This window comes from Leuciscus leuciscus (genome assembly GCF_965113295.1).
Source record: "Leuciscus leuciscus genome assembly, chromosome: 5".
NCBI lineage: Eukaryota > Metazoa > Chordata > Actinopteri > Cypriniformes > Leuciscidae > Leuciscus > Leuciscus leuciscus.
The window spans coordinates 6225395-6236853 of NC_138729.1; the positions used below are offsets into that span (position 1 = coordinate 6225395).

Genomic DNA, 11459 nt, shown 5'->3' on the forward strand with positions numbered 1-11459 from the left:
ACTTCTTCTTCCGCGTGTTTAATGCTACCGCTGAATGACCCATAGACAGTATATAAAATGACCGCATTTGCTTTTCCAACTGCCCGCCTTCCGTTGGCAGCGAGTGGGCGGGGCCTAGAGAGGTACGTCATTACGCTACTCGTGTCACTGCTGAAGTGGGTGCTTGAACGCACCAGGTTAAATCCGGAAAGTGCAACTTTTCTTCGTTTCTAACTGTAACAACGCAAAGGGTGTGTTTTTGTTACAGCTTTTTATTTTAAAGGGCCCATTGACATGAGACCAGTGCAGTTCGGTAGAGGTGCCGAACTTAAAATTAACAGAGGGGTATTTTTCACAACCTCTTTTTTTACCCCTTCTTTGGGAAAAGGGTATAGCACGTCAGAAATTAACATTCATTTTGTAATAGCTTTGTCCATCAGGGAGACAGAGACATCAAACCACTGTCATTCAGTAAAGGGGGAGAGGGGACATCTTTCACAACTTCCCCTTTTACCCCTACTGGCTGAAATGGGTATTGCATGTCTAAAAAAATAAAAATAAAATTTTTAATAGTTTTGTCCATCAGGGAGACAGAGACATCAAACCACTGTCATTCAGTAGAGGAGTACAGGTGACAACTTTCACAACTTCCCCTTTTACCCCTACTGGCTGTAATGGGTATTGCACGTCTAAAATTAACGTACTCGGTTACTAACGTAACCTCGGTTCTCTCTAGAGAGGGAACGAGTACTTGCGTAATATCTTACGCTAGGGGAAAACCTCTTTTCCTCGAGATATTGAAGCCAAAAATTATCCTTAATTTTGCAATAATGTAAAACGCATTGCAGCAGCATGCAGACATGGGCGAGACAGCTCGCGCGCCCATTGGCTGCTCTGCGGCAACTGCACCAGCCATCGATAGAGGCCCCTCATGACGTCAGAACCAATGAGGGTGCTTCGCGCCCACTACGTCATGTCCCGCCGAAAGCAGGTGGGGCTATAAATACGGCCCCGAGAGGCTGGTTTGGTCCGTTTTTTCATCGCTGAAGCGAATCAGAACATGACGCATGCACGGCAAGATACGCAAGTACTCGTTCCCTCTCTAGAGAGAACCGAGGTTACGTTAGTAACCGAGTACGTTCTCTTACGAGAGGTTCTCTCGTAATTGCGTAATATCTTACGCTAGGGGAACACAGTGTAAAACGCAGTGCGTGCCTGAGATATAACACTAAAGTCCCAAGGGCAGGTGCCCGGGGCTCATACAGTGCCTAATCACAAGGGACTCGCAGAGAATCCGGGAAGAGGGGCTAGAATAGCATCATTCCTGTAATATAGAGCTCTAATAAGAGCAGATTATATCAAGTGTTCCACACAGCCAGGGCGAACTCTAGCCTGGCTGCGCCCTCCTACGCACTTCCGCTCAATTTCATTTTCCTTCAGTACTACGTCTGGGACTGCTGTATATTCTTAGGTTTCCAGAAACCAATTTTTTGTAGGACCAATCAGCGAACAGAGGGAGTGGCTGAGAACGATGACGTTGATGTAGTGCGTCAGTTTGCGTTGGAGTTCAGTAATGGCAGCGGAGAAAGACGTGAGAAAAGCTATTCGGTCCGTTGTTGCAAAACTGCAGAATATATAGAAGTTAAAGCCGGAGCAAGAACAATGTTTGCTAAGTTTTGTTGGTGGCCATGATGTTGTGACCCTCCTCCCCACGGGGTTCGGGAAAAGTTTGATTTTCCAGCTCACTCCGCTAATGAGTTAGCTAAGGCGAACGATAGGGATGCAAAGCCGATAGTTGTTGTCGTCTCCCCTCTTGTTGCACTAATGGAGGACCAAGTGAAGGAGGCAGAAAAGTTAAGAGTTCGTGCTGGGCAGCTCGGCGTGCACGATGACCGTGACATTTTGGACGGTGATCACTGTACAGCATTTGCGGCAGATCCGAAACGACCGCAGCGGCATAGATGTATAAACTAGATGTCGCCTTAAAGACATTCGTTCCAATGAACTGCCGTAGACAAGGCGACTTCTAGTGTATATATCTATGCACCAGTCTGCGTACACGTCACACACCAGGATGCGCGCGCGCCCTCAGAGAGGTAAAAACGATATAAATAGGCTACTGTTCGTTTTCTCACACAAACCGCTCGTTTCGTGTCTTAGGCCATCAATGTGTACTAACGATGGGGAATTGTTTAATTTGGACGATGGGGAATTGTTTTCATTTGGACTCTGTGCATGCTCTTTGAGACAGTGACCACAGACCTGCATTAAATGACTGAGTGTCAAATATACATTTAGAATTTACAATTGTTCCTTGAACTCTTAAATTTGATGAACAAAACCTGCAGCTCTCGTTGACAGACATCTTATTCTAAACATAATCCTCTGATCATTCGGACTTGTTGTTTCCGGCTGGTTTCGGCGCATGACATACGTCACGACCACACGTTAGCGATTGGCTATGGCAGATCCTGAGTGACTCTGGGCAGATCCAATAGTTTTGAACTTTAACAGCGAACCCGCCTACAAGGAAGTAAACGTTTCTCAATGGAGAGAGGCCAGACTCAGGAACCAGGCTAGGCGAACTCGGCCTGGACTGATAAATATGGGGGACTTACGCACTGCCCACAGAAGGATACAGACGATCAGTGATCGACGCTCTAGCAGTTTCAGCATCCTGAGCCGATAGCATCGGGCAGGCAATACTGAAAAATTAGACCGAGAGCAACTTAGCTTGTAAAGCGGGAACCTCGAGGTTATAAAACCTTATAAATGTAGACGGGGAGGCCCAGCCCGCCGCCATACAGATATCTTGCAAGGCAATCCCACTAGACCAAGCCCACGACGAGGCCATGCCTCTCGTGGAGTGCGCTTTGACACCTAACGGGCATTGCAGGCCCTTGGATGTGTAAGCTAGCGCTATAGCATCAACTATCCGTCTGGATAAACTCTGTTTTGACGCAGCTAGTCCCTTAGAACGTCCGCTGAACAAAACAAAGAGCTGCTCCGTCTGTCTGAAAACAGATGAGCGAGACACATAGGCTCTTAACGCCCTGACCGGGCAAAGGAAGCCTGCGTCTCCTTCCTCTTCAGATACCGGCAGGGCCGACAGGGAGATCACCTGTGCCCTAAACGGTGTATTGAGGGATTTAGGAACATATCCGTGCTTTGGTTTGAGTATGACTCTCAGGTCATGAGGCCCAAACTCCATACACGTCGCGCTCACTTAGTGTGGAGGCCCCGTCCACACTACTGCGTTTTAGTTTAGAAACGGAGAATTAAAACGAATACGAGCTCCGTCCACACCAGCGTTTTAGCTGCGTATTAGAATTGATCTCCGTCCACATTAAAACGACTGAAAACGCGGATCACGTGACCATTCACCAACACTGGGCATGCGCGTGCCGGTGTAAACACAACTTCATTGATAAAAATGATCCCACCATGCGCTGGTTCTTCCCGGGTTAACCCAAAACCGACGCTCCATGTACGGTCGGTACCGCCACTGCACACGGGAATTGTCACAGATCGCTCGAATAATAGCTTGCCTCCGGCGCATGTAGGCAGTTATATCATTGTAAAATGCAGAATTTACTTGCACAACAGCTGCTAGCAAAGATATACGCCATGACTGATGACACCCAATCATAGAGCCGAGCGTGAGCCTCTACTACGTCATCGTTTCTAAAGTCCTCCGTTTTGACCCGTCCACACTAAAACGCCCTCCGGAGATTCAAAACGAAAAACGGGTCAGCAGCGTTTCTAAACTTCTCCGTTTTGGGTCTCCGTTTTTGCCGTTTTAGTGTGGACGGGAGGTGCAAACGTAGCAAAAGTTCTCAGTTTTTAAACGAAAACGCAGTAGTGTGGACGGGGCCTGAGAGCGCTTGCAAGTCCCCTATGCGCTTCACTGAAGCGAGAGCCAGAAGAAACACTGTTTTGAGAGACAAGAGTTTCAGGTCTATTGACTGTATTGGCTCGAATGGGGCACCTTTCATGGCTTCCAGAACCGTGGAAAGGTCCCAAACGGGAACCGAGGGAGGTCTGGGAGGATTCAGCCTCTTAGCTCCTCTAAGGAAGCGAATGCCCAGATTGTTCCTTCCTAATGACTGGCCAAGCGGTGGTTCAGCGAACGCTGCAATGGCCGCCACATAAACTTTGAGCGTGGATGGGGCTCTGCCCTTATCCAGAAGCTCTTGTAAAAAGGAAAGAACCTCCGGCACCCCACAGTGTGAGGGTGAAGTGCCACGCGCTGTACACCAGCTAGTGAACACAGACCATTTTGAGGAATAGAGCCACCTCGTAGATGGAGCTCTAGCCTGCGTGATCGTGTTTAACACTCCCGCTGGGAGGTTAACGGGTACCCGTTGATGGCCCACACATGTAGGGACCAAAGCTCCGGGCAAGGATGCCAGATCGAGCCGTATGCCTTCGAGAGGAGATCCCTCCTCACCGGTATCGGCCACGGGGCGGTACTCGTCAGCTGCATCAGGACTGGAAACCAGGCTTGGTTCGTCCATAATGGGGCGACGAGTAGCACTGGGCATCCGTTTTTCCTGATTTGCTCTAACACCTGGGGTAGGAGCATGACAGGGGGAAACGCATAGAGCGGGCAGCGGGGCCAGACGTGGGCCAGCGCATCCCTGCTCTTGGGGAAAAATTCCCGACAGTGAGCGTTCTCTTGAGACGCAAATAGGTCTATTTCGCTCTGCCAAATGTCCTCCATAGCAGTTTGACTGTCTGTGGGTGTAAAGACCATTCTCCTACCGGAAGATTGTTTCTGGACAGTCTGTCTGGTCCCACATTCAGGTGGCGGGGCACATGCGCTGCTCTGAGCGAGCGCAGATTGTGCTGAGCCCAGACCAGGAGGCGTTCCGTCAGCCTGTGAAGGGTTCTGGATCTGATACCTCCTTGGTGATTTATATAAGCCACCACTGACATGTTGTCCGAACGGACCAGGACGTGGTGTCCTCTTATTTGGGGACAAAAACGCGTCAGCGCGTTATCTACTGCCAACATTTCGAGGCAGTTTATGTGCAGAAGCTTCTCCCGTTCTGACCATTGGCCGAAGAACGGCCTGCCCTCGAGCAGCGCTCCCCATCCCGAGGTGGATGCGTCTGTAGACACCACCCTCACACTCGGGGAAGTCCCCAGGCTTACACCTGATCGGTACCAGTCGTTTGCTTTCCAAGGTTTCAGAGCTGCGATGCATTTCTAATTGACCTTGAGACGAAGCAGACCGGAAGCCCACGCTCGGCGCGGCACTCGCGCTTTCAGCCAGAACTGTAGCGGGCGCATGCGAAGCAAGCCCAGCTGAAGTACTGATGATGCTGAGGCCATGAGACCTAGCATCCTCGAAATTTCTTGAGCGGGACAGATGCGCCGCAGCGGAAAGAGCTTGCTGCGCGCTGAACGTCTAGTACGCGCTGTGGTGACAGTCGCGCTATCATAGACAGCGAGTCCAGTTCTGTGCCCAGAAAAGATATTATCTGCCTGGGGGACAGAGAACTCTTCGCCCAATTGACTCTGAGACCCAGATTCTCGAGGTGATCGAGTAAAATGGTCCTGTGCTCTATGAGCACCGAGTGAGATTGAGCTAGAATCAGCCGATCGTCCAAGTAGTTCAATACTCGCATGCCCTGTAGTCTGAGGGGTGCGAGCGCTGCGTCCATGCACATCGTAAATGTACGGGGTGCTAGGGACAAGCCGAACGGTAGGACTGTGTACTGATATGCCTGGCCCTCGAAGGCGAATCTCAAATATCGCCTGTGACGTGACGCTATCTGTATTTGAAAATATGCGTCACAAATATACACAAACCAATCTCCTCGGCGAATCTGCGCGAGGATTTTTCTGGTCGTGAGCATTCTGAACTGTCACTTCGCAAGCACTCTGTTCAGTTGCCTTAGATCTAGTATGGGTCTGAGACCCCCGTCTTTTTTCGGTACCAGGGAGTATCTGCTGTATAGCCCTCCTTCGCTCTGAGCTTGAGATAAGGGCTCTATGGCCCCTTTGCTCAACAGTTTCGAAATTTCGGCTCGAAGTAGGTGTGCTACTTCTGTTTTTACCGTGGTTTCGACGCGCGTCGCATAGCGGCGAGGGCGTTGGCGAAACCGTAGCGAATAGCCTCTTTCTATAATGTCTAGCACCCACTTCGAAACCCCGGGTAGCCTTGCCATGCGTTTGCACGAATGGCTAGGGGTTGAATGCGAAGCGCGCTCTGGTCGCTCAGCGACAGAGGGGCTTCAGTGTGCTGCAACATAAGCGTCGCGCTTATGACATTTGAGGCAGGGGGCGCGCTGATAACAGCGGGCAGATTGCCCGCGCTCGACTCCTCTGCGGTGGTCAACCGAGAGGGGGAGGGCTGGGCGAGTCCCGTAAGACCTTTCATGTCTATGTGTGAATGTGGGCGCAGGATAGCGGGCACATTTACAACACTGAGAGCATTGTCAGAGCGATGCATGTTGGTTTCGTTTTACAGAAACCTTGAGACATGCAGAACGTAGTGTTTGTGGGCACTGGGCAGTGGGCACATTTACCACATTTAATGCGCAATCGATCTGGGTCGATTTCATGTGCGCGAGCCCTGTGTGACGGGCTGTGTTTCTGTGTAGGAATGAGCACTGGGCAGTGGGCATTTTGTCTACACTCATTACACCATCGCCCGTGGCCGGAACACCAGAAAATACACTCTTATGGGATTTATCTGGGTAGCCGTAAAAACGGCGTTTGTGTGCAGGCAAGCGGGCTGTGTCGCCGACTTGTTTACTGCAGAATACACTGGAACAGTCGCATTTACTGGAACTGAACGAGCGAGAAGTTGCCATAGAAACAGAGAGCGTCAACATGCTGGCGTTTGTTTGCAGGCGTGCGTGTATTACAACAGGCTCGTCCACTGCAATATTGGCATTTCCAGAGAAATGTGTGAGAATGGAGGTCGGTCCAGCCGCAGCTGGACTAGGAACACTCTCTTTTCTCCTTTCGCCAGTGACGCACGGAAACCATAGAAACGGTGCTTGGGTGCTTTTTGTTTGCAGGCGTGCGTGCATTACAACAGGCTCGCTCACTGCAGTATTGACATTTCCAGTCGCCTGAACTTCAGAGGGGAATGAGGAATGTGTGAGAAATGGAATTCGGCCCGGCCGCAGTGGGACATAAACACTCTTTTCTCCTTTCGCCAGTGACGCACGGGAACCATAGAAACGGTGTTTGGGTGCAGGCGAGCGGGTTGTACAACGCGCTCGTTGGCTGCAAAATGCACATCTGCAGTCGCCTTTCAGGGAACTGACAGAGCGAAGCATTGGAGGCATAATTTATCTGCCGTTAGACCGGGATTCGAACACCGGTCTCTCGTGCGAAAAACCAAAGATTCCGCCACTGAGCCACAGGGGGGAACACAAAGGCTTTCAGATGCACGAGCACGGGGGGGCGGAGGAGCAGTCTCGGAGAAGGATGCCAGGTGAGTCCGCAGAGTCACCATAGGCAGTAACTAGCTCGCAGTGAGGGCAGTCGCCGTCAGCGAGCGCGAGAGCTGCGTGTCCTCAGGAAAGGGGCGTCTTGAAAAAGACGCCCGGCTCTTTTAGTGCAATGAGAGTGTGTGTCGCGGCGGCGAACACACACATACACAAACACAGTAGCAGAGAAAAGGATATGTACGCCGGAAAGCGTGAGCAGGAACGGCGACTGAAGGCGGCGAGTTGTCAACCAGCAGCTTCAGATGCAGCACTAATCCCGCTGAGTGCTTCTATCAGACGGCGCGGCTTCTTCCTCTCGGGATCCAGCGATGCGTGAGCTTCGCTAAAGAGATAAAAAATATTTATAGCCCCACCCGCTTTCGGCGGGACATGACGTAGTGGGCGCGAAGCACCCTCATTGGTTCTGACGTCATGAGGGGCCTCTATCGATAGGCTGGTGCAGTTGCCGCAGAGCAGCCAATGGGCGCGCGAGCTGTCTCGCCCATGTCTGCATGCTGCTGCAATGCGTTTTACATTATTGCAAAATTAAGGATAATTTTTGGCTTCAATATCTCGAGGAAAAGAGGTTTTCCCCTAGCGTAAGATATTACGCAAGTACGAGAGAACCTCTCGTAAGAGAACTTTATTTTAGTAATAGTTTTGTCCATCAGGGAGACAGAGACATCAAACCAGTGTCATTCAGTAGAGGAGGACAGGGGACAAATTTCATAACCTCTCCTTTTACCCCTACTGGTGGAAAAATTCATGACCAAATTAAACATCTTTTTGTAATAGCTTTATCCATTAGGAAGAGAGAGATGTAAAACTCATTCAGCAGAGGGGGGCAATTGACATAAAACAAACTCAATTTTTTTTCTTTTACAACAACTAAATGTCAAATGTTTTGTCTGTGTTAGATATGTTACTATGTTCAAATGTTAAATAAAATGTTTACACACTTGTGGTTTTGCATTGTTTATATGGAAGTCTGCAAGATTCAAATATATATTTTTTAAAAAGTTGATAAATAGGCCTATACATATTTTTACAACTACAATTTAATGTCAGGATTTTTTTTTTATATACTAAGTACTGATCTTAGTAAACAATCCTCAAATATAACTGTCAAGAATGCAAAAATAGAGTTAAATACTGTATGAGTTTTTAAATATGTTACAAAGAATTTTTTTTTTTTTACTTGTTCATTAAAATGCTGTATTTCTTACAACATCAGGGAAGCACTTAAATATGCTTGGACTTGGTCCTTTTTCCATATGCATTGGCCAGTGGCAGAATAGAAAAAAAATAGAAACACCACAATAAAAATATTCATGATTTTGTATATAAAATAAATAAGTATCTAAATAACTATGTCACTTACTACAAACTGTATATCTTGAAAATTCAAAATACTAAACATATTAAAAAACAATACCATCATTTGTTTTAAAATATAGATTATTACTGGATCATGCACCCGCTAATTAAAAATGACAATTCATGACCAAGACCCTTTAATTATGGTATTTCTTGCATAATGAACAGTGATTCTTATTTTATCTTACTCTGAATATTTAGGGAATACTTTTCAAACCATTCCATTGCAAGTCAGTATATTTCTAATTGACTTAAATAAACAATCATCATCAATACTGAGAGCTTTCTCCCAAGTACCCACTGGGTTCAAATGAATAAAAATGAAAATGAAATTTCAAAATAAGGTGTTGAGTATAAGTAAGTTTTAACAAGCATAAGTTGGGTTTTCATGTTTTTTAGGGGATATTCCATAGGCATATATTCCAAACTGTATATTCTGTCCTACTACAATAAACCTACCTCTAAACCTACGTATCAAACAACAATTTCTGCATTTTTACATTTTCAGAAAACACAACAAACACACACAAACACACAAAAAAAAAAAAAAAAATTCCACAAGGTCAAAATTGACTGGTATTATATTTCTGTGGATATTTGGACCCCATAACTTAGGGAACACCAGTATCAAACACACACACACGCACACTTCTAATTGTGTTGGTGACACTAACTGGCCTTATTTGGAATTGCGCCTAACAGATCTTACAGAATTTAAAAAAAATATTTATATTTTTAAATAAATATGATCAATATACAGTTATGTAGCCTGCACATTTAAAAAATAATAGTTTTATGCAGCATGAAGTCATTCAAAAATTATTTATATTACATTGGAGGCTTCTACTTTGTCTTAAAACGTTCTGTTGCGTCATTACACGACACTGTCACTCATTCTGCGCGTTCCATACGGAAAAACTGCAGCTGTCATTCAAGCTTTGATGCAGATTGTCGTGAACAGTAGGTGATTAACGCTTTATTACCAAGATATTACTTTAGAATGTGTTTCATGTCGACATGGGTAGAGTGAAGAGAGGTAAAAAAATTAGGAAACATGATTTATGGAGTACATGTGGAGGACTTGCACAACTAATAAACAAGTTCCATGGTGTCAATATAACAAAGAAGAAAACACATTGGAGTTCAGAGGTATGGCCAGAACTGTCTACAGCTGTGTTTGGAATCAATACTTCACAATACCGTAAATGGCTTTATGTTGTGTGGAATGAAAATAGAAGAGGAGTCAGAACACATGTCATGAATACAAAAAACTGTGATGATAAAGACTGTGATGGAAAGTCTGCAGACCATCTCTCACCTGTGGGTCTGACAGACAGCGATGGAGAGTGTGACCTGGTACCAACATCTGCGGACCATCTCTCACCTGTGGGTCTGACAGACAGCGATGGAGAGCGTGACCTGGTACCAACATCTGCGGACCATCTCTCATCTGTGCGTCTGACAGACAGCGATGGAGAGCGTGACGTGGCACCAACATCTGCGGACCATCTCTCACCTGTGGGTCTGACAGACAGCGATGGAGAGCGTGACCTGGTACCAACATCTGCGGACCATCTCTCATCTGTGGGTCTGACAGACAGCGATGGAGAGCGTGATGTGGCACCAACATCTGCGGACCATCTCTCACCTGTGGGTCTGACAGACAGCGATGGAGAGCGTGATGTGGCACCAACATCTGCAGACCATCTCTCACCTGTGGGTCTGACAGACAGCGATGGAGAGTGTGACCTGGTACCAACATCTGCGGACCATCTCTCACCTGTGGGTCTGACAGACAGCGATGGAGAGCGTGACCTGGTACCAACATCTGCGGACCATCTCTCATCTGTGCGTCTGACAGACAGCGATGGAGAGCGTGACGTGGCACCAACATCTGCGGACCATCTCTCACCTGTGGGTCTGACAGACAGCGATGGAGAGCGTGACCTGGTACCAACATCTGCGGACCATCTCTCATCTGTGGGTCTGACAGACAGCGATGGAGAGCGTGATGTGGCACCAACATCTGCGGACCATCTCTCACCTGTGGGTCTGAAAGACAGCGATGGAGAGCGTGATGTGGCACCAACATCTGCGGACCATCTTTCACCTGTGGGTCTGACAGACAGCGATGGAGAGAGTGACGTCGCACCAACATCTGCGGACCATCTTTCACCTGTGGGTCTGACAGACAGCGATGGAGAGCGTGATGTGGCACCAACATCTGCGGACCATCTTTCACCTGTGGGTCTGACAGACAGCGATGGAGAGCGTGATGTGGCACCAACATCTGCAAACCATCTCTCACCTGTGGGTCTGACAGACAGCGATGGAGAGCGTGATGTGGCACCAACATCTGCGGACCATCTCTCACCTGTGGGTCTGACAGACAGCGATGGAGAGCGTGATGTGGCACCAACATCTGCAGACCATCTCTCACCTGTGGGTCTGACAGACAGCGATGGAGAGCGTGATGTGGCACCAACATCTGCGGACCATCTCTCACCTGTGGGTCTGACAGACAGCGATGGAGAGCGTGATGTGGCACCAACATCTGCGGACCATCTCTCACCTGTGGGTCTGACAGACAGCGATGGAGACCATGATGTGGCACCAACATCTGCGGACCATCTCTCACCTGTGGGTCTGACA

The 11459-nt window shown here is 48.0% G+C and overlaps 1 protein-coding gene across 1 annotated transcript; it reads right to left on the bottom strand.

Annotated features, from left to right (window-relative positions):
- Positions 1-2565: 2565 nt before the first annotated feature.
- Positions 2566-5044, bottom strand: LOC309499629 (uncharacterized protein). The gene is made up of 2 exons (XM_082170986.1): positions 3854-5044; positions 2566-3204 (listed from the first exon to the last, which is right to left on the bottom strand). Exons 1-2 carry the CDS (start codon positions 4521-4523, stop codon positions 2693-2695), a joined length of 1182 nt encoding a protein of 393 aa, XP_082027112.1. The 5' UTR covers positions 4524-5044; the 3' UTR covers positions 2566-2692.
- Positions 5045-11459: the final 6415 nt, after the last annotated feature.

What these genes read in the sequence shown, in the direction of transcription:
- LOC309499629 (XM_082170986.1), bottom strand. Translation starts at nt 4,523, where the DNA reads ATGCCCAGTGCTACTCGTCGCCCCATTATGGACGAACCAAGCCTGGTT. An exon ending in GGACTTGCAAGCGCTCTCAG is followed by an intron (nt 3,205 to 3,853) that starts GCCCCGTCCACA and finishes CTCCACACTAAG; the next exon opens with TGAGCGCGACGTGTATGGAG.